The 22,676-nt window shown below is 44.4% G+C and overlaps 1 protein-coding gene across 7 annotated transcripts in view; it reads right to left on the minus strand.

Moving 5' to 3' along the window:
- COBLL1 (cordon-bleu WH2 repeat protein like 1) overlaps positions 1 to 22,676 on the minus strand; it is a 91,542-nt gene that overhangs the window by 8,336 nt on the left and 60,530 nt on the right. For 6 of the 7 annotated variants that reach the window (XM_082236680.1, XM_082236682.1, XM_082236683.1 and 3 more), the window contains exons 3-11: positions 21,649 to 21,850; positions 20,709 to 20,937; positions 17,046 to 17,084; positions 15,299 to 15,396; positions 14,280 to 14,519; positions 8,961 to 9,111; positions 8,502 to 8,576; positions 7,235 to 7,393; positions 192 to 432 (exon numbers count right to left, since the gene is read on the minus strand). In XM_082236680.1, coding sequence (XP_082092806.1) covers positions 192 to 432; positions 7,235 to 7,393; positions 8,502 to 8,576; positions 8,961 to 9,111; positions 14,280 to 14,519; positions 15,299 to 15,396; positions 17,046 to 17,084; positions 20,709 to 20,937; positions 21,649 to 21,850 — 1,434 coding nt within the window. The remainder of the gene's footprint in view (positions 1 to 191; positions 433 to 7,234; positions 7,394 to 8,501; positions 8,577 to 8,960; positions 9,112 to 14,279; positions 14,520 to 15,298; positions 15,397 to 17,045; positions 17,085 to 20,708; positions 20,938 to 21,648; positions 21,851 to 22,676) is intronic. The other variant, XM_082236681.1, reaches the window with a different exon arrangement.

The following is a 22,676-nucleotide window of genomic DNA, read 5'->3' on the forward strand; positions in this document are numbered from 1 at the left end:
TACTTCAGAGCACCAATGCACCACTTTTCTCAACCCCTTCTCATAGATAAAAGTATTGATGTACAAAGATACCATTACAGTGGGCAGGGTACCCTTTCAATCACAAACATAGGCTCAGTGATCAATTGCTCTCCTTCTAGGATATAAAGGGGGCTCACCACCATTTACAGAAAGAAGCCTGATGCACTCACTTGTCCCGTGCAGTCTTATTTTCTACTTCTTCTTCATTTGAGTCCTGCAGAGTATCGTCACGCCCAGTGCTAGGATCTGAAGTCAATGAAGCAGGCTCGTTTTTCTGAACGCCCCGTGGAATTTCAGGAGTACTGAAGGAGATGGGGGCCTCTGGTGTAGTGAGGGGAGCCCCTGCACTTTCTTCATGCATTTCTTCCTTCTCATCTATCTCCTCTAGACTATATTCGGAGCCTATGTCGGCTACGCTCCCAAGGAAAGCATAAAGAGCAATAATAAGCCAAGATAAATATATCACATTACATTGTTAAAAATAAAAAGAAATACCATCCCAAATGGAAAATCAGAGTATGCTTACTAAGGAGTTTGGGGGTGTGGGGTGAGGGGGGTGCTTGTCCCTGTGGCTCAAATAGTTTAAAATTCTGATAAACGTGAGTATAGATCAGCAGGGCAGGGTGGTAGGCTTTGCTCTTATGGAGTAAAAGCTCGTATGAGCGGAGAAAGACTGGCAACCACTTGAAAACATTCCTACCTTAATGTCTCCTCATTCAGAAGATAATGAACTCATAGGAAGGCGACTTATGCACCAGGAGTCAGTTCGTTGGCTTATCTAGCCCATTGATTTTCTACACTGACTGGCCGCAACTCTTCAGGGTTCAGGCAGAACTCTTTCCCAGCCCTACCTGGCGAAGCTAGCGATGGTCCCTTCCGCGGGCCAAACATTACTGTCAGGGAACTGACATCAGAGGGAAAGGAGGTGATAGGGCTCCCAGAGACGGGGAGAGACTCAACAGCCAAAGCAGGGACCAGCAGGGGGAGCGCGGGGTCTCTGGAGGAGGATCTCAGTAATACTGAGAGAGACGCAGCAACGCAGGCAGGAAGCAGGGGAGAGAAAGGGGTGAGAGACACGTCCAGCGAAAATAGTGGGGAGGTGTCAGAAGCAACTGCAGGGAGACCCATGCTTCGTCGGAAGCTGTCACGTCGTGAGTCCAGGAGACGTGTTTCCGTTAAGGAACTTCTTTGTTGGAGGCGTTTCCGCAAACAGCCACTGTCGGACTCTAATAGTGACTAGAGCAGACATGTCTGAGGAGCTCTGTCACACACAGAGGTTTGTGGGGCCGCACAAACTCTGAAGGGGCACCATTTTAAGCACAAGCAGCTAATCATCCCCTGATAGCAGTCCGACAGTCTCTGTACGCTGCCTGTGCAGGAGAAAGCATCATGAGCGACCCAGCCGGAGCCGGAGTAGCAGGGGGAGGAGCTGATCCAAGCTTGGAAGAAAGATACCGAGCATTGGAGGTCCAACTGGCGCTGCAGACGGCGAGGCTCGAGGAGAGGAGGGCTCAAGATGCAGACAAGAAGGGGAGAACCACTCAGTTCCCCAGAAAGGTACCAGGATTGGTGCAGAAGTTTGGGGGGGACCCCAAGGATTACCATGCCTTTAGGACTGAAATGCAATATGCCCTGAATGTCCAGTTTGATGAGTTCCCTGATGAGGAATCTCGAGTTGCTTTTGTAATTGGGCATCTTGAGAAGGGCGCGCGAGACTGGGTTCGACCCCTGATGGCAACGCACAACGATATCCTAAAGGACACTATGAAATTCTTTCGTGCAATGGATATCATGTTTTCCAGCGACATTGAGGAAGGGGTGGTGCGCAGACAGTTAATGGCTTGCAAGCAGGGAAGCAGATCTGTCCGTGAGTACTGGACTGAATTTACCATGCTGATTCACAGATTGGGGTGGGATTTATCGGCAGCACCCATTCAGATGCTATTTGAAGAAGGTCTTTCTTCAGCTGTGAAAGACGAGCTGGCCAGGAGCCCCAGGGCGGTGTCTATGGATCAGCTGACCAAATCTGCGCTGACCATTGGAGCGCGCCAGGAGGCAAGAGCCTTGGAGAGGCGGGAAGGGAGAGGGGAACGTTGGAAGGAGTTACGCATTCCAGACATTCCTGAGCCAGCTTTCCCGCCGGCAGAGCCGATGGAAATCGGAACAGCCCGCGCGCGCGCAGTTTCAAAGCCCAGTGAGGGGGCGAAGAAGGAGGGAAAGGGAGCCCGGAAATGCTATCTCTGCCAACAGCCAGGCCACTTTGCCAGAGTCTGCCCCCAGAGGAAGGAATGGCAAGGAATGGTGGGAGCTGTTGAGGGGGAAGAGCAGGGAGAAACGGAGCAGGTAAAAGCCAACGCCTGGTTGCCATCAGGGCACTGCAGCCAGGCCAAAGAGCAGTGAAAGTGCCCCTTCCCCAAGTGCCAGTGCCAGAAGCTCCTCGACCTGCTCTAGTGATTGAAGTGTCGCTAGAGCTGCAAAATGGACACCCCCTAAAAATAAAGGCACTGTTGGACTCAGGCAGCTCCTGCAATTTTATGAGCAAGGAGTTTGCTGCTGAACACCAGATACAGACTATCCCTTTAAGCAACCCCCTGCAGGTGACCACGATCGATGGCAGGGAACTGTTGGGAGGAGGAGTCAGCTTGCAGACCATCCCAATGATAATGAGGGTGGCAAGGCACACAGAACTGATAGCGTTTAATGTGGCCACCTTGGGAGGTGCTCCCATTATTTTGGGAATGAGCTGGCTAGCCCTACATGATCCGCTGGTGGGCTGGCATCAAAGAGTGGTTTCCTTCGGTTCCGCACATTGCTTAGAACACTGCAGGGGGGAAAAGGGGTCAGCAGGGGCCCAAGCCACCCTGGCAGGGACTGAAGTAATGGAGAAGGGGAAGGTGCCACCACAGTATGCTGATCTCAGCGACGTGTTCAGCGAGAAGGAAGCTGACCAACTACCTCCGCATAGACCCTTTGATTGCCAGATCAATTTACTCCCCGGAGCACAGCTTCCTGTAGGCAAGTTGTACGCCATGTCAGACAGGGAAATGCAGGAGTTGCGAGCGTTCATTGACAAGAACCTGAAGAGAGGCTTCATCAGAGAGTCCAAGGCAGCGGGGGGTAGCCCAGTGTTTTTTGTGGACAAAAAACACACGGACAAGCCGAGGCTGGTATGTGACTTTCGGGCCTTAAATGCAGTGACCGAGCCGGCGGCTTTTCCTATGCCCAGGATTGATGATATTTTGACCAGGGTGCGGAAGGGAAAGATTTTTACAAAGCTGGACCTAAGGGGGGCGTACAACCTGATACGTATAAGGAAAGGGGATGAATGGAAGACCACCATGTTCACCCCTTTGGGGGCATTTGAATACTTAGTTATGCCTTTTGGATTACAAACAGGCTCCGCGTGTTTTCAAGCTTTCATGAACCACGTACTGGGGCCTTTGCTCTACAAGAATTGCGTGGCCTTCTTAGATGACGTGTTGGTGTATTCGGAGAATGAGGAGCAACATGTGAGAGACGTCAGAGAAGTGTTGAGCAGGCTGCAAGCCAACAGACTGTGGGTGAAACTGGAGAAGTGTCAGTTTCATACCAAGGAGGTGGAATTCCTGGGGTACCGCTTGTCAGATAAGGGGTTGGCCATGGACCCCGGCAAGGTTCAAGCGGTGCTGGAATGGAAAACACCCAAGACCAAGAAGGATGTGCAGAGGTTCCTAGGGTTTGGAAACTTTTATCGTAAGTTCATCCGAAACTTCGCCCACCTGACGGCGCCCATCACGGACTGTCTCAGCAGCAAAAAGAAGTTTGTTTGGACGGGGGAGGCGGAGCGAGCGTTTGAGGAACTGAAAAGGGCCTTCGCCTCTGACGAACAACTTCTACATGTGGATTTACAAAAAAAGCTGAGGGTCGAAACAGACGCGTCGGACAGAGCCATAGGGGCGGTGCTTCTTCTGCAGCCGGGGAAGGAGGGGTCAGAGTGGCGACCGTGTGCCTTCTTTTCGCGAAAGCTGAACAAGTCTGAGAGGAACTACACGGTGTACGACCGGGAACTTCTTGCAATTTATGAGGCCTTCCGGAGATGGAGGCACCTACTAATTGGTGCACAACAGAAGGTGCAAGTGTGCACGGACCATAAGAATCTAGAGTATTGGAGAACTGCGCGAGTGCTCAACCAACGGCAGTTGAGATGGGCCCAGGAGTTCTCCAAATTTAACTTTGAGATTTGTTACGTACCAGGCCCGGAGAACGTTAGGGCGGACGCTCTCTCACGCAAACCTGAATATTTGGAGGGAGAGGGTGCACCCGAAGAGACCCATGTCATTCCCGAGGACCGCTGGGTGTGTGGGGCGGCATTGGTGGGGCAAAGGGAACTGGTAGAGGGAACGGGGCAGGATGAATACGCCCAGGACAAACTCAGGAGTCTTAGGAGGGAGGGAGACAAACCCGGGGGTTTTGAGGAGAGAAATGGGGCGTTGTACTACAAGGGAGCGTTATACATACCTGAAGGGGAATTGAGGGAAAAGGTACTCAAGCAACTGCACGATAACCCCACAGCAGGGCATTTTGGGCAACACAAAACCATGTGGCTGGTTACCAGGGAATTCTGGTGGCCCAAGGTTAGGGAAGATGTACGGGAGTATGTGAGAGGGTGTGACCGATGCCAACGAGCCAAGGGGGAGAGGCGGGCGCCGGCAGGTTTATTAGAACCACTACCCACGCCGGAAAGACCGTGGGAGGCAGTGGCAATAGATTTCATGACTGATCTGCCCAGGTCCAAAGGGAAAACAGCCATTATGGTGGTGGTAGATCTGTTAACCAAGATGGCCCACTTTATAGCCTGCTCACATGCGGTCACAGCAGAAGAAACCGCCAAATTGTTTGTGGAAAATGTGTTTAGGTTGCATGGCGCCCCCTTGAGGGTGGTTTCGGACCGAGGGAAACAATTTACTTCCAGGTTCTGGAGGAAGCTCATGAGCTTACTGCATGTAGAGGTTAATTTCTCTACTGCCCGTCATCCAGAAACCAACGGGCAGGCGGAAAGAGCTAATGGTGTCCTCCAGCAATATTTGAGGTGTTATGTTAATGACAGAGAGAATGATTGGGTGGAGAAGCTGGCGTTGGCAGAATTTGCTTACAACAATGCAGAGAACGTGTCCACGGGGATGAGCCCTTTTTTGGCCAATCACGGGTGTCATCCCCGAGCCTTCCCAGGGGGGGAGGGGGAGAACTGGAGCGTTCCAGCAGCAGAACAGTTCGTTGAAGAAATGGAAGCGATCCATCGCCAACTCCAACTTAATTTAAACCGGGCGAAGGAGGAATATAAGAGGCAGGCAGACAAAACCAGAAGGGAAGGGGAAAGCATTAGGGTGGGAGACCAGGTGTGGCTGTCCACCCAAGGGTTACCATTTAAAGGAGGTTGTAAGAAGTTAAGACCCAAAAGACTGGGCCCATTTGAAGTCACGCAACAGGTCAACCCAGTGGCTTTCAGACTCCGGTTACCGAACCACATGAAGTTGCACCCAGTGTTCCACAGATCGTTGCTGTCACCGTATATAGGGGACAGAGAGGGGAGGGTCAATAGGGGACCAGCGATGGAGGAAAAAGAACACAGCTACCATGTAGCGGAGATTCTAGATTCCAGGTGGAAGGGAGAGCAAGTAGAGTATTTGGTAATGTGGGAAGGGGAACCGGAGTCGGAAAACACCTGGGTCAGGGCAGAGGATGTAGATGACGAGGTTCTAATTGAAACTTTTCATCAGAGATTCCCTCGTAAACCCCAGCCAGTGGCGAGGTTCCGGAGGGAATACTTCGCCACCACCGACGAAGAAGAGGAGTTGGAGGGGTTCTCTGATTCCGAGGTGGAGGAGGATTCAGCGAGTCGGAACGAAGACCGATGGAGGGAAATGTTCGAGACGTCTGAAGATGAAGAGGATTCGTTTCGGGGTTTCAGCTCCTCACCGCCCAGAGGAGAGGGAGGGGGCGGGGGGGAAGGGGGCCCTGGAGGGGAGGTGGATGTCAGGGAACTGACATCAGAGGGAAAGGAGGTGATAGGGCTCCCAGAGACGGGGAGAGACTCAACAGCCAAAGCAGGGACCAGCAGGGGGAGCGCGGGGTCTCTGGAGGAGGATCTCAGTAATACTGAGAGAGACGCAGCAACGCAGGCAGGAAGCAGGGGAGAGAAAGGGGTGAGAGACACGTCCAGCGAAAATAGTGGGGAGGTGTCAGAAGCAACTGCAGGGAGACCCATGCTTCGTCGGAAGCTGTCACGTCGTGAGTCCAGGAGACGTGTTTCCGTTAAGGAACTTCTTTGTTGGAGGCGTTTCCGCAAACAGCCACTGTCGGACTCTAATAGTGACTAGAGCAGACATGTCTGAGGAGCTCTGTCACACACAGAGGTTTGTGGGGCCGCACAAACTCTGAAGGGGCACCATTTTAAGCACAAGCAGCTAATCATCCCCTGATAATTACCTCTACCACTAAACTACAGTGCCTCTCAACACGTTAACAGTCCTCTTTGTATTATTCTTTCATTTAATATTTCAGATTTATTTAGGTTCCCGGGGGTGGGGGGGGTGGGGGCTGCTTGCATGAATCTCTTACAGCAAAGCAACAACAAATCACGTGGCACTTTAAAGTCTAACAAAACTTATTATGGCGTAGGCTTCATAGCCTATGAAAACTGCCTAACAGCCTGATCATAACTTTGGGGAGAAATCAGCTTCCTCTGAACCCCCTTAATAAACCAACAAGCTGAGCATAAAGGTGATCTGCTGCGTTTTAAACATGGTAGTTGGAAAGCGGGGCAATTAACATAAATCTCTGAAATCATCAGTGAGAGAAGAGCTAAATGGAATTGTACCGTGGGGGCCCATTGTTGTGGCCACCTACCCATGACACTTGAAATGAAACTGAATGGAAAACCCTGGTGGAGCTGCAGTCTCTGAGAGCGCCACCCACAGGTTCCTCATCTGCTGCTCTAGAACCGGCTCCTCTGACCTGTTGTCCTTCAGATGTTGTCATATTACAACTCCCGCCATCCCTGATCGCTGAGGTTGCTGGGGGAATTGGAATCCAAAACATCTGGAATGCACCAGGTTTCCTGAAGGCTGCCCCAGAAAAGATACCCAATTGCTTTCCCGACTGCATTATCATGATAACTTTTGCGTAAGTAATCTAAATAAACCACTCCTAAAGGCAAAACATGACAACCACCTACATTTAAGAGACACTTCAGATTCATCGGGATTATCAGCATTAGCCAGATTAGTTTCATCTGGGACTTGCAGTGCATTGTTTTGGTCATGATTGGTTGGTTCCAAGCTGCACGAGGCATTTGTTGTTGACACTGTGGTCCCAGTTAGATCAATTACATTGCCTAAGAAGCAGGTTAGGAGACAATACAATGAATTAGCTCGCATTAATCTGATCACTAAACACAAGAAAATATGAGGAAGGGAAAGTAAATGGAGCAGAGGTGCAGCCCTAGCAAGTTAGTAACATTAAAGGAGCTTGCGTTACACCGTGTTAATAGGGCTGAAGCATTTAGTCGATTAATCAAATTGAAACAAGTTGATTGATTACAGATGTAATCAAGGTGTTTTTTTAAATAATAATAAAAAACCCCACACAATTCGCTTTTAATACAAAAGAAACTAGAGGAAGTCAGCATCTTGAAAGAGGCAAAACCTTCATCCCTTTCACATGGACAGCAATGCCTTTTCCAAAATTGTGCCTGCTGCAAGAGGTGAATGAATCATCTAAACACAAAGAATACCCTTTTACTTCAATTTTTTTTTTAAAAAAATCATAGATTCACATTTAATTTATTAATCAACTGTTTATTTAATTGCATGACAGCCCTACAGATATTAGAATGCATGCATGTTTGAACTTGAGTTGTGACTATATTTTGATCTTACTACTCAGAATTACCACCAGCATGGTGACTGGGAATGAGCCTTCTTCTCTACTGCAGAGTGAAATGACAGTATTAAATAGTTGTGTGTTTTTTTTAAAAAAACCCACTCAAACTGGATGCACTGCAGACAATAGGGACTCAGTTAAGACTGGTGAAGAAAAAGTGATGTGTATGCGTTGTATGTGCCCCATACAATATTGTGCCACCAGATGACGACGTGGCGTCCCGTTTTTCTCTACCTGTTTAAATTAACAGCGCTTCAAACTCAAGTTCAAACATGCATACAGTGTGTCTAGATCCAGCCCAAATGTGGCTGTAGGGGGAGCTACAAGCAAAGCTGTTCTAAGTTACTTCTGTTAATGTTTGCAAAGAAATGATCCTTCAACAGGCTGCTGAAGCAAAAACCATTATTAGCTGTTTTTCTTAACCCCCTTGGGATCTTTTAAAAACCGTATGTGTGGCAAGTGACTCAGCAGCAGCAATGGTGATGGGAATGGAATTTTGTGGCCATGCTAGTGGCTAGACCTATGCCTGTCTTTCACTAAATGACACATGGAAAAATTACCTGTTGGAGATGGTGCTTCTGAGTAACTTCCTTTGATGCTGCCTTCTGCATGAATTGATTCGGCAGACTCTGATCCTGAAATGTTAATGCAGTTTAGAATACTAGAGGAAACATTTCCTATTCTAACGTACTTTAAATACAAACCTATATACATAGACATGGTCTAAAATTTATAGAGTGGGGAAAATAACCTGAATAAATTTTGTCAAAGATGAACAGGCATGAAAAATTGTCAGTTTTCTATTTCTCTTGTGGGACATTCCTACTTTTCTTTCCTGAACACGTTATATGATGAGTCTCCTCTGACTCTCTCTCTCTCTTGTGTGTGTGTGTGTGTGTGTGTGTGTGTGTGTGTTTAACCTAGACGCCATTACTCCCCAACAGAGCAAAACCGCCTCAAGATTAAGCTGTGAATTCAGAAATAATATAACCTAACCTAATTTGTGTTGTAAAGATTACCTGTCTCAATGCTGTTGTCACTTTGGCCTTGCAATTTTCTGGGAGGTGGCGTTGGGGCTTTGCGCTTTGCTCGCCTCAGAGAAGAATTGACGGAAGATGAGCCACTGAGCTGAAGAGAGCCTGTCCTCACTATTCCTATTCCCGAAAGTCCCTGGGGAATTGGGGGAGGGTAGGAAAAACAAACAAACAAACATCAACGATGCAGCAAAAAGAATAGTAATTTGCAGAAGCAAAAATGTGAATGTAATGAACAATTCAGCAGCCCCATAACAGACACTTAACATTTCTCATAAGTGAATCAGAAATCCAGTTCAGACATAATGCTAAAAATTGGTGGCTGAACGATGGTTTAGCACAGCCTTCCCTAGCCAGTGGTCAGGGATTATGGGAAAAGCAGTCTAATATACCACGTGGCACTCTATTGGGAAAAGCAGCCTTATCATTATGAGAGTGAGATGTGGTGAGCCTTCAGGCAAATTTTTAATGTTTGATGTTTTATTGTGTTCTTAATATCCTGTTGGAAGCCGCCCAGAGTGGCTGGGGAGGCCCGGCCAGTTGGGCAGGGTATAAGTATTAAATTATTATTATTATATTATTATTATTAAATTGCTCCTTTAAAAAAATATGTTCTTTTCGTGACTTTTAACTGGAGAGCTAACTTAGGAAGCAGAAAAAGAAAATGCCACAAAACCAGTAATCTCCTGTTGCAATACCAATGAGAGTTAGCAATTTCCAGTGTGATGCAGCAAGTGTCCTTATGAACCAAACATTCAGTTATCAGAGACTTAACTTCTCGCAAACAACTTCTGCATGGACAGAATTCTCCATCACTGCCCACCATCCAAAAAATAATAAAAAAGTCCCTGCATATAGAAACTCATGTCAGTGAGAAGTGTAGTTTTTTCTTTCTCTCTGAATTCCCTCTATGTGAGATAGGTGGATGGATGGATAGATGAGCATTTAAACATGTAAACTCTCTCTCCCCCCCTTTTTCCAATGTGAAGAAGAACAGTTCAGGCACAGTTACCCCCTCATTTGCTCTTTGTGAGAGTTGTGCCCATTTGTTACTTGGAAACAAGCACCAAGGCTTGGACTAAGATTCTTTGTGGCTCCGAAATTTAGAACAAACACTCAAAATGTCAGCAAACCTGAATGTTACAAAGCAACTTTTATTTATTTTTATTTTCTGCTACTGCCCAGTCTAGTAAGTTGGAGAAACTAAGAAGGTAACCGAAGTCTTACATTTTCCATTTAAAAATAGTTAAGACTGCAATAAATGACACAGTAGAGTTAGTGTTTGTTTTTGGCTGGTTTTTTTCCCCTTGCTGTTGTCTGATATTACCGTTCTGGCATGGATAAACAGCCGCACTTTTATCAGAATTGAGCAAATTGTTCAGTTTGGACAAGGACGCTTCAGTAATCTACTATAAAGGCAATGCAGCAAGAGACGTTTTGTTCGCTTTCTCCTATCTAACAACAGATTGTTAGTGCGCTGTCAAAACTTTGTGAAAAGGCTTCATTCCAAACAAGAGGGATGTAGACAGGGCTACTGCCAGACTTCAGGAAGCCCTCAGCAAAATCCAGTCAATGGGCTCCCCAAAAACCAATCCCCCCACCAGCCACTGGATTCCCCTGGATCCCTATAGTGCTACCATCCTCCTCTTTCCTCTTGATCACCCTTGTCCCAAAAAAGAGCCAAGGAAGAGCCAGCCACTCCGGTCTAAGTTGGTAAGGAAAATGCCTCTGCCACCACAATGGTTTGTTGCAACAACTAGAAATACTTCTTTACACTAGCTTTTTTTTTTTTTTAACTACATTCAAAAGGCCTTTCTAGCTGTCACAGCAGCATGGACATTTTCCAAATCACGATTCCTAGAATGCCTTCCTCAAAACCCACCTGAGGCAGCAGGTAGAGGAAGAAGAGGTAGCCAACTAAGGAAGTGCACAACAAACCAAGAAATTACTATGGGATCCTTTCTTTCTCAGGGCAAGCCTGCTTCCCCCATCCTCTGACAGATACACTCAGAAATGATTGTGCTGTCGATTTTGCCCCCCACCTATACTTCATCATCTGTTCCTACATGTTCCAAGACAGGCAGAACACCTCAGGCCCACTGGACGAACGTGGCCTCCCCCAACCTCTCTATCTGACCCTCAGGCCTCACCCCTTCCCAGGTTACAGCCTTTCCAATCCTGCTCCTGAATTCCTCCTGTCTGCCTGGAATTTGTGTTACAACTCTTTCTTGCCTGGAGGTGTGGGTTGGCGTTTAAAAGCTTCTGGCTTGTGTGTAGCTGGAATATTGTTCAAAGGCAGAAGTTATTCAGTTACAGTGGTACCTCTGGATACGTACTTAATATGTTCCGGAGGTCCGTTCTTAACCTGAAACTGTTCTTAACCTGAAGCACCACTTTAGCTAATGGGGCCTCCTGCTGCTGCCGCGCCACCAGAGCACAATTTCTGTTCTCATCCTGAAGCAAAGTTCTTAACCCGAGGTACAATTTCTGGGTTAGCGGAGTCTGTAACCTGAAGCGTATGTAACCCGAGGTACCACTGTACTTCACCAACTTTGCCTCTGGCTCTGACCATTACAGGCATTTGCTGCTGCCCCCCCCCCCCCCGCCAGAATGTGGTCCACAAAGGATTGTGGCTCGTAGTCCAAAAAAAAAAAAAAGGTTCCCCATCTGTGCCCTAAAATAGCAGATTAGAAAAAATAGCAGATTAGAAAAAAGAAAAGAAAGGCTAGCAACAAATTTAAAAACCACAGCACAAGAAACACAAAACAGTAATTTACTGCTGCAATGAGATTTATGGGGAAACCTTTTAAGAAGCAACAGGAGATTATTGGCCTGGGTCCTAACTTGCACTCATGGAGTGAGACTTTCCATGCTTCTGTTGTCTAATACAGTTGTATTTAGGAAGTCGAACGTCTTGCGAGTCGAACGTTTTGGCTCCCGAACGCTGCAAACCCGGAAGTGAGTGTTCTGGTTTGTGAACGTTCTTTGGAACTCGAATGTCCGTCACAGCTTCCGATTGGCTGCAGGAGCTTCCTGCAACTAATCGGAAGCCGCGCCTTGGTTCCGGGATGTTCTGGAAGTCAAACAGACTTCTGGAATGGATTCCATTCGACTTCTGAGGTACGACTGTAATTGTTTCAGGTATGCTATCTTCCAAGATGATGCCTCCCCAAAAACTAAAACCAAAATCGCATGTAACACTGAAGAGAAACAAACCATGCATGTTGGTTTATGTGCAACGCTAAGCCAGCCATTCTATGGTTTGTTTCCCTGGTCTACAAAGTAGGGAGAAAAATGGAAACTGCTTTAGCATGACTAATCTCAATAGGCTTCTATGCCCTGAATTTTTACTTTTGTTGCTGCTGTGTGTTTGTGTTTTGTTTTTTTTACTTGGGCCCAAATTTGCCAAACTTCAGACATTTACACACTGAAAAGAAGAGGGGGAAAAGACCCCATCTTCTTATTTTATCTTTGGAGCACATTATATTTGGACCAGTAACTTTTCTCAGAATGAGGATCTTCTCACCAAGACGCAAAATTCCCAAACCTCTGTTGAACAGCACACTCTGGTGGCTACTACTTAACAGAAAATAAATTTCTGTGTTATTCTTGATTTGAGTAAAAACAATATTAACTGAAGGGCCTTGCATCCAATTCATCTCTTGGGCCTGTTCTGTTCTTCATCTTCCTAGCATGCTCATAGGCTAACGTATTAGAAACGATGGCTTTCATTCTCAATTCAAAGTCATGTCTGAAACACAAATATGCAGTGCTCCAATTTACACTGCCACATTTAGCTTTGAACTTTAATTGGAATTCACAACTGACAATCTGTGCTTTACCAAGATATTACCCACTGCATTAATTTCCCCCAAAACTGTGCTAGAATAAGTTCAGCACATATTGGGATTTATAGATAGATTTGACCTGGAAGCCTGCTTCATAACTTCATTAAAATTCATTATTACACAAGCAGGCAATTTTATTAAGATAAAAACATGAGTTTTGAACATCCATGTTCTTTCAGTAAGGAAAATTTAAATTTCCTTAAGGCTCTAACTTGTTCATCATAACACAAAGATTTGAACTGTTAAGGAAACCTTTTCTCAGTAAGAGATTTAACTGCATTTTTAAAATAAAGGGCTAAGAAAGGCAATTTGGTAGTGACATAAAATGTCAAATCCTTCTCCAGTTACTGAATATGTTAATACGAATCATAATTTCCCCATATTTAATGCAAGTTTAAAGACTATCGGTTCAGTAGAGAACGGAGGGTTCCAATTCCAATTTGTTATTAACATGTTTTAAAAGAAGCTTTTTTCCCCAAAAAAAGTTTTTTTCAAAAATAGAACGAGTGGCTGCACTTAAAAGCACTGATGCTTAAACTTGCTTCAAATTAACTCAATAGCAGGATTTAGTATTACTGAACGTCGGACTTCAACCAAAAGATTAATTTTAATTTCCAAACTCAACTTTTAAAAGGACCCCTTTGAAAACAACTGACTAGCCTTTTCACTTAATGTAACATGCCCCTCCCTAACCATAGTGTAGACATACATCCCACCTATTTCAATTCAACCTATTTCAAAGCATGGCTGAGTTAGATTTAATTTACACTTTCCCAGTGCAGCAACTGCTTTCCCAAGTGATCTCTTGTCATACTGGCAAAGTGCTCAGCTGGTGGGTAAAGGTAAAGGTAAAGGACCCCTGGACGGTTAAGTCCAATCAAAGGCAACTATGGGGTGTGGCGCTTATTTTGTTTTCAGGCTGAGGGAGCTGGTGTTTTTCCACAGACAACTTTCCAGTTCATGTGGCCAGCATGACTAAACTGCTTCTGGCGCAATGGAACACCGTGACGGAAGCCAGAGTGCACGGAAATGCCATCTACCCTCTCGCTACAGCAGTACCTATTTATCTACTTGCACTGGTGTGCTTTTGAACTACTAGGTTGGCAGGAGCTGGGACAAAACAACGGGAGCTCACTCTGTCACAGGTATTCAAACCACCGACCTTCTGATCGGCAAGCCCAAGAGGCTGTGGTTTAGACCACAGTGCCACCTACATCCCCCTTTTTACATGTGATGTGGGATGGAATGTGACCACAAAGGAAACTGGTTTCAAGGCCACAGCGATTCCAGAGACGGCCTATAAATTAGGCTCAAAATTGTGGTCTGTTACAATTTATTCAGAATGTATAAAGCAATAAATGTTCTTGCTTATCTGTTCCGTAGCTAAACAGAAGTTGCTCTGATATTATTCTCACAGCAGAAATTTAAAGGAAGGACGAGACTTTTGACAACCAACCTTATCAGTTTCATCCACACTGCTGGATTTCACCACGCATGTCATGGGTCCGCCCTGGGTTTGTGCAAGATCCTGGGGCACACTCTGGGAAGCAGGCATTGGAGGCAAGGGCGCTCGTCGCTTCTTCGGCATTTCAGAAGGAAGGGTATTTGAGTCATACTGCTTGGAGACTGTATTAGCTCTCATGCCAAAGGTTGGTCTTGGCTTATTCATTAATGGAGTTGCAGGAGCGCTGGCGGTCTTTTGAGAAGGGGAAAAGAGATCAACAATTAAAAAATAATCTGAATAGATTTTAGCCAATGTACTTCTCTAAACCAGGGGTTCTCAACCTTCATTATAGAACTTAATTCAAATTTACCATTACCAGAACAGAAGTTATTTCTCCGAGGGAAGATCCTAGGGTTACTACAGTAATCGGAGTACAGGTACCATTTGAATGAGGGTGGGTGGGTGGGTGGGTGGGTGTGGGTTGTTGCCACTCAGTCATCAGCCAGCCTTGAGAGTACAGTTTTCTTTATTCAGGGAGAACATTAAGCCTCCACAACTGTAACCTACAAGTATCTTAAGGATGAAGCAGATCGAAGTGAGAATAGGGCCTTTAGGCCATGCAGGACGACATTATCTTTAGGCTGCAATCCTAAAAACACTTACTCAGTAGTAAATGCCATTTAAAACAATGGCACTTATTTCTGAGTAGGCATGTGTATGATTGCAGTGTTCAATCATCTAAGGAAATACTTCCTGGAACAAAAAAAACCTCATGAAATATATTGAGTGAAATACGATCAATCCGCAAAAAAGAGGGCACACAGTTTCATGGCAGAAACTGAAAAAAATGTCATGGGGCAGCTAGTTTAACAACACATTTTTATTGCCAGTCCAGATAACTTCAAGAAGGCAGAAAAGATGTTGGAGTCTGCTTTCTCCTAGCAACTGTCTGGATCAAGAGTGAACCGTAGAAGATCCAGTTGTAGGGGATTTCTACCATACATTAATATTTGTAACTTATGTTGTCTTACCTGTTCTCGTTTCTTCTTGCTTCTCTGAAAAAAGCTGAAGAATCCTTTATTTTCTTTTTCCTTCAAAATATCTGAATTTTGCGAGTTTTGGCAAGAGTCTAAAAATAAAATACATTACTTGATGCCATCATTTACAGACTGTACTGTTTCTTTCCTTTCCTGCATCTCTTTCTATTACAAAATATTTATTTCAAAAAGAACATAATTTATAGAATACCATGTTCTCTCCTTTACATGCATCCCTTTCAGTGATCATAACTGTTGGAAAACATTTCATTATGCAAGGTAAAAAACATAAAAACTGCAAAGCACATTTAGTCTGATTTTAGTAGTATTTTTTCTTTTTTAAAAGAAAAGTCATTTTATCTATACCAAAAGTAAGATGTAATCTACATATCTTTCCCAAGCAATTAAAAAGACAAAAGTAATAATGCAAAACCCCATGACCCTGATTGAAAATAAATTCTTAAATTTGTTTTTTGTTTGCAATATTGTTTAGTTTGGAGTTTGCTTTTTTAAAAAAAGTTGCAAGTCGCTTCAGGTGCCTGTGAGCAGCAAAGCAACCCATAAATATTTTAATAAACAAGGTAATAAACAAGTAATCTAGTTGAGGAAAATTCCTTTTCCATCCAAATACAGTGGTACCTCGGGTTACATACGCTTCAGGTTACATACGCTTCAGGTTATAGACTCCGCTAACCCAGAAATAGTACCTCGGGTTAAGAACTTTGCTTCAGGATGAGAACAGAAATTGGGCAGCGACGGCGCGGCAGCAGCAGGAGGCCCCATTAGCTAAAGTGGTGCTTCAGGTTAAGAACAGTTTCAGGTTAAGAACGGACCTCCAGAACTAATTAAGTACGTATCCAGAGGTACCACTGTAACTGAATAACTTCTACCTTTGAACAATATTCCAGCTACACACAAGCCAGAAGCTTTTAAACGCCAACCCACACCTCCAGGCAAGAAAGAGTTGCAACACAAATTCCAGGCAGACAGGAGGAATTGGCAGCAGCGGGAGCCCCCATTAGCTAAAGTGCTGCTTTAGGTTAAGAACAGTTTCAGGTTAAGAACAGACCTCTGAAACGAATTAAGTACGTAACCAGAGGTACCACTGTATGGTAGTGGATAAGCTTTTAAGTGTTTCCAAAAGTTTGTCACATGCATCTTTAGAGGTTTTGCAGATAAGCCCAAGTGAATGTAATATAGATAAATTCCACCTAATTGAAACAAATGGTTCAAGAAATACTATATAATGTTAACCTGCATAAGACAAGCCATGCTGTAATTCAAAGATGGCAAGCCCACAGGCCAAATCCAGCCCATCTCAATCAAACTAGAATCCTTTCCTGGCCTCCAGAAAAATTTGGGTGCCTCCTCTTCCTCTGTAGCCATTGCTAAGTGGTCTTACTGGTCAGAAAATAGGAAAGAGTGCTATTTTCTGTTTCTTGAGAATGAAGACCTTTGCAATGCTGCCATTCATGACAAAAGAAATAACCCATTTTAATTCCCGTTATTTTTTAAAAAAAATTAAGCTCCTCTGGTGCTGTTCAGTGAGTATTCATGGGCTATTCTAAGTTAGGAGAACTTGCATGCCATACCAAAATCTGTGTTGTTTACTCTTCTAACAATAATTCAGACAAATCTCATTCACATTAGAAGATACTTGTTTGTCCTAATACTTGTTTATCTGGGAATGCCTGTGTTTAAGAATACTACATCATTCACTCTGAGGTAGGTACAAACTCACCCTGTAAAGATGAAAAGCTGAATTCAGCAGTCGGTGTGACTAGAAAGATGGAGAGGGGAGGAAGATGAAAACTTAATTATAGTGACAATGCTTCCCAAATAACTCCTTCATCACAGTCTCAAGCAAAGGAACCGAAGGCAAATTCTCAAAATGCAGAAGTGTGTGAAGTGATCCCTTCTATCAAATTTCACCCGGAAAGAAAGAAAACATTGTAATTTAAGCAAGGATGACCAACTGGGCAGAGAAGGCACCTGGCTCTGCCCCCAGAGGCAACTCTACATTTGGAAGTCTCTAATTTGGAAGTATTAAAAACAAATGAAATTCACCAGATCTATCCATCTAAAAATAGCAGTATCCGTTGGCATACAACCAGACCAAATTGTCAAACCCAAATGCTTCATAGGAAATAAATCATGAAACGAAGGGCTGATTAGACGTAAACTTTTTAAGAATAAAAGCTGGAATTCTAAGTACAAAAGCAAGGAACATGCAGGTGATATTAACCACCACTTCAGATGCTGGAGTACTGTATTTGTAAATTTAATATTTGCTTTTTACTGTATAAAATGCCCCTTCTAAAAGTTTCTACCATGCACAAATCTCTTGCAGGATATAACAAAACCATGCTTTTGAGAGCTGTTTTTTGCTGTTTCCTCCTCAGCTGTAAAAGTAATTAACAATTGTTATTAGTAAAACAAACATTCATAGTTTTAAAAAATACAATACCATTCAGTTCTAAGTATGTCAGTATTTAGAAAATGGAATTCAGAGGCAATTTTGTCATTTGTTTGTTTTTTTTATTTCAAACATGGGACTCAAAACTGAGACTTGAAAATTATTTTTAAAAACTACACTGGTATTATGAAGATAGCTACACAATATTAATATAAAATGGGTTTCTAACATTTGGTTTATTAACTCGCTTTTAAAAAAAATCTATTGCATTTTAAAAATTTTGAACAGCAGTATGTGACAATGGAATGAAGAGGGCAATCTATATAACTAAGATTATAACAAACACTTTGTTTTGGAAATGGAAACATCATCTCTAACTGCTAACTGCCTGAAGGTAAATTAATGTAAGCTCTTATTTTGGTGTGTATTTGGCTCCATCTAGAATTATCCAATAAACTAGTCTAGAACTCACACCATGATCAAAAGAACTTTAAAAGGACAAACTTAACAAGATAAATTAAACGTCTCCCTTGTCCAAGGGCAGTAAACAAAATGAAAATGGGTGCTTACCCCTCAAATTAATAGCTTCCATGATGAAAGGCTTCAGTAACTTCTGTTTGAATTTTATTGAATGTTCAATAAGGGACCCAAAAATCCCTGATCTAAGCAGCCCAGAATACTTAACCGAAACAAAAACACAAAAAGTGACACACCCATATATTGAGGAGGTATGTAAGACAAGAGCAGACCTACCCAGTTTCTGTACATGTGGCCTGTCCAGAATGGAGGCAGGAAACCTGTTTATCTGTCAACCTATTTATCTGAACAACCCATTTATCTTAAAGTATTTGGACAAACATAGGAACATAGGTAAAGGTAAAGGGACCCCTGACCATTAGGTCCAGTCGTGGCCGACTCTGGGGTTGTGGCACTCATCTTGCTTTATTGGCCGAGGGAGCCGGTGTTTGTCCGCAGACAGCTTCTGGGTCATGTGGCCAGCATGACTAAGCCGCTTCTGGCGAACCAGAGCAGCGCACAGAAATGCCATTACCTTCCCGCCGGAGTGGTACCTATTTATCTACTTGCACTTTGACGTGCTTTCGAACTGCTAGGTTGGCAGGAGCAGGGACCAAGCAACGGGAGCTCACCCTGTCACAGGGATTCGAACCGCTGACCTTCTGATCGGCAAGTCCTAGGCTTTGTGGTTTAACCCACAGCGCCACCCGCATCCCCAACATAGGATTGTGCTTTTTACAGTCAGACCATGGGCTCATCTAGCTCAGTACTGTCTAGTAGCCTTGCTCAATATGGTGCCCTCCAAATATTTTGGACAATAACCTCCATAATCTCTAACCGCTGGCCAGGATGACTGATGCTGATGACAGCTGTAGTCCAAAAACAGTTGGATCCCACCAGGTTGGCAAAGGCGGACTAGTGCTTAGCTCTCCAAGGTTTCAGACAGAGAAGAAGACGAAGAAGAAGAAGACGAAGAAGAAGAAGAAGAAGAAGAAGGAGAAGAAGGAGAAGAAGAAGAAGAGGAGGAGGAGGAGGTTTGGATTTGATATCCTGCTTTATCACTACCCGAAGGAGTCTCAAAGCGGCTAACATTCTCCTTTCCCTTCTTCCCCCACAACAAACACTCTGGGAGGTGAGTGGGGCTGAGAGACTTCAGAGAAGTGTGACTAGCCCAAGGTCACCCAGCAGCTGCATGTGTTGGAGCGGAGACGCGAACCTGGTTCCCCAGATTACGAATCTACCACTCTTAACCACTACACCACACTGGCTTTTCCCCAACCCTACTTGGGAGATACTAGGGGTTTAACCCCTAACACCAATCCTATATGCACTCTGAAACCTGAACATTCCTTTATTTATGAAAGCTGCTATGTCAGCTTCTCGCTATAAAGGGAACAATGATAATAAAGCAACCTTTAACAATTACTATCCTGAAAATTCAGTTTTATGCATGCAAGTTCAGGAACCCATAGAGAGGGTAGGAAATACAAATGTAGGATTTAGTAGGTCAACCTTTGTGCCATTTTTTTTCCTGCACGAAGACAGATGGTGCTGGGAGGGAATGGAAAGAAGAACCTGGTGCAGTGGCTAAGAAGCATCAAACTGGGAATTCGCCAGTGCGAATATTATGGCAGCTCTGAACTGAAAGGGGTTCGTGGCCACTTTTTCTATGCCTCAGACTTACATCAGCAATTCAGAAATAATAATACTGGCTCACATTACAGTGTCTTTGTAATGGTTACAGAAGGAATTTATGTAAGATAATTTGCACACCCCAAAATATTATATCAATGGTTGTCATTAAGACCCTGTGAGTGCTGAAACTGTTGGAGAGAGAACAGAAAATTTGCTATTAGTCTTGATGAGGTATGGGGAGACAGGAACAATATTGGTGCACTCTGCTCCCCACTGCAGGACAAGTAGCAGTGGAGGCTTGTCCATTGGGATGAAAGGGGCATTGTCCCAATTACTTCAACCCACCCATAGCCAGCCACTACATCCCTGCCTTTTTACAACCAATTTAGGATGTAACATTGGCTGTCAGTTTCCTCCTCCTTAGTTTCAGCACAGCCCTTGTAGAAGTCAGTGAGTCTGGGGACAAAAGTAGAATTACTTGGCTCTGCCTGTCGCTGGCTCCGGTTCTGCTTAATGTCTCCCCGGCCTTCACACTATGAGCAGCAGTAGCAACTTTGGGTGGGCAATTCTGAGTGAGAAAACAGTGCAAGGAGAAAAAAGAGAGTTGACAATCTCTTCCTCGGCCAGGTTGTTCCGACTGAGCCAATTCATCCATGAGGCTGACATATTTTTAAATGAATAAAACAAGATACCAAGTCATCGGTTTCTCACATCGATGCAGACTGAATGAATGCAGAACAAGTTAGTGAGTGCATGTAGGTTGTACTGCTTCTGAAGATATTTGCAGCATTAACTTTCAGGAATAGCTTTGGTAAAAGACCAGTTTATAAATCTTACCTCTGCTGACATCCATAGCATATAATTCTCTGAGCCCAAGCTCATTTAGGGATTTGGTCAAGTCAAGAGTTTCCTGAGATTGGTAAGTCTTCAGTAACAGAGTGTGTAAAGGGTCAAAGTCACATTTGCTGCAGATGATTTGCATGATATCTTGCAGTGGTGCATGAGGATTAACTCTGACAATAGTCTTCTGTGTCTTCTTGTAGTTTACAACGACTCTCACAGTTTGCTGAAACAAGGGGAATTTTTAAAACCGATTATAGTCTTTTGCTTTCTGAAAGACACTCAATCCATCAAGTGCATTGAGTTCATTGCTATTAATAACTTTAGCAAAACGTTTCAGTCGGCGGAGGGGATGCTATAGAATTCTAATTTATACCCCATATTCTTTCAGCTCTTCTCAGTGTGAAATGAAGATTTGGCTTAGGCCACCCCCATTAAGATTCAAGACTTGGAAGAGGAGATGAACAAGGCCTCCCCAAATTCAAATATCCCAAGGATTTGAACTCATGAACTGAAGAATGTGACTCATGTGGTAGTGATGTCTTGCCCCTGGTTGTCAACACTTTCTCTGCTCTTCATAGAACTCACAGGGAATGAGAGACAGAGAACTGAGAATAAGAGAAAGGACTTTTCGCACTTGCTTAAAGCAAAACCCAGGCACACCCCTCCTTAAAGCAGATTACAGCAGGTAGGAGCCCATAGAATGAAAACCTATCTCCCTCCTTAGGCAACCAAGAACTAACCACTTAGCAATTCATCTCTGAACCCAGAGCAGTCACAAGGCATGCACTACCAAAGACAAATATAGATTAATTTTCAATGACTTTCATATGCAATTTTAGAAACAAATTCTGAATGATGCTACTGCCTCCAAAAACTTTGGAATTTAAATGAAAAGTATTTAGGAGGTCAAAAAAGTTTCTGTAAAATATCTCACCTCTGGGATGACAGGAGTAGGCTTCTTTTTATCCATCTGTTTTGGCTTTAAAATCACTTTGTCAACTTCAAGCATCCCAATGGGCGTATTTGGTTTGAATTTGATCTGCTTTTTCTCGACTGTCATCAGGTCTATGGTATGGCTGGCAGGATTCAAACGGTATTGTGCACAAAGGTATACCAGTAAGTCCATCATTGGTTTGCTGGAATAAAATGTTAATATGACTATAAATGGTTATTATATAATTTCCCCAAAGGTCATTAAGAAAGACTTGGTTGTGGTGGAGGTCTGGCTCTTGAAGACGCTCTTGCCTTGCTTGAACCAAAGACAATTATGTACAGGCATGGGGGGTGCGATCCAGGTCATTGCGGGTGTCAGCCCCCCCCGCCCCCTTGCAGGCCAAAAGCAGTGCACGTGTCAGTGGTTGCACATGCCTATGTTGTTTGCAAAATTATCATTCCCTGTACAGTACATTTCAGAAGATGTAGGCATTCTCAAGACTACCGTATTTTTTGCTCCATAAGACGCATCTATCCATGAGATGCACCTAGTTTTTAGAGGGAGAAAGCAAGAAAAAAAATATTCTGTGCAGAGCATGTAAGTGACTCTCGTTTTTCTTGCTTCAAAGCAAGCAAAGTGAGAGCCGCTTACATGGCTTCTCTCCTGCTTTGCGCAGCTCTCACTTTGCTTGCCCATCCCTCCTCCCACCTCGCTGTAAAGCGTGGCGACACCGGAGCAAGAAGAAGAGGAGGAGACACTGGGACAGGTGCTTTGCTTGCTTTACAGCAACATGGAGCCCCTTCCGTCCCTCATCCCGCTTTCCTGTGAAGGCAGCAGAGCCAGAGGCACTGCGTAGCTCTCGCTGAAGCCAGCAGAGAAAGAGTGATAGCTGCGCAGTGGCTCTTGCTCTGCTGGCTTTACAGCGAGTAGCGGATAGGAGCCATGGCTCTGGCTGCAGAGGCATCTCTCAGCTTGCGACTGCAGCAGTAGCTGAGGGATCCCTCTGCCACCCAGTGCATTCACTCCAT

This window comes from Podarcis vaucheri, assembly GCF_965113315.1.
Source record: "Podarcis vaucheri genome assembly, chromosome: 1".
Taxonomy (NCBI): Eukaryota; Metazoa; Chordata; class Lepidosauria; order Squamata; family Lacertidae; genus Podarcis; species Podarcis vaucheri.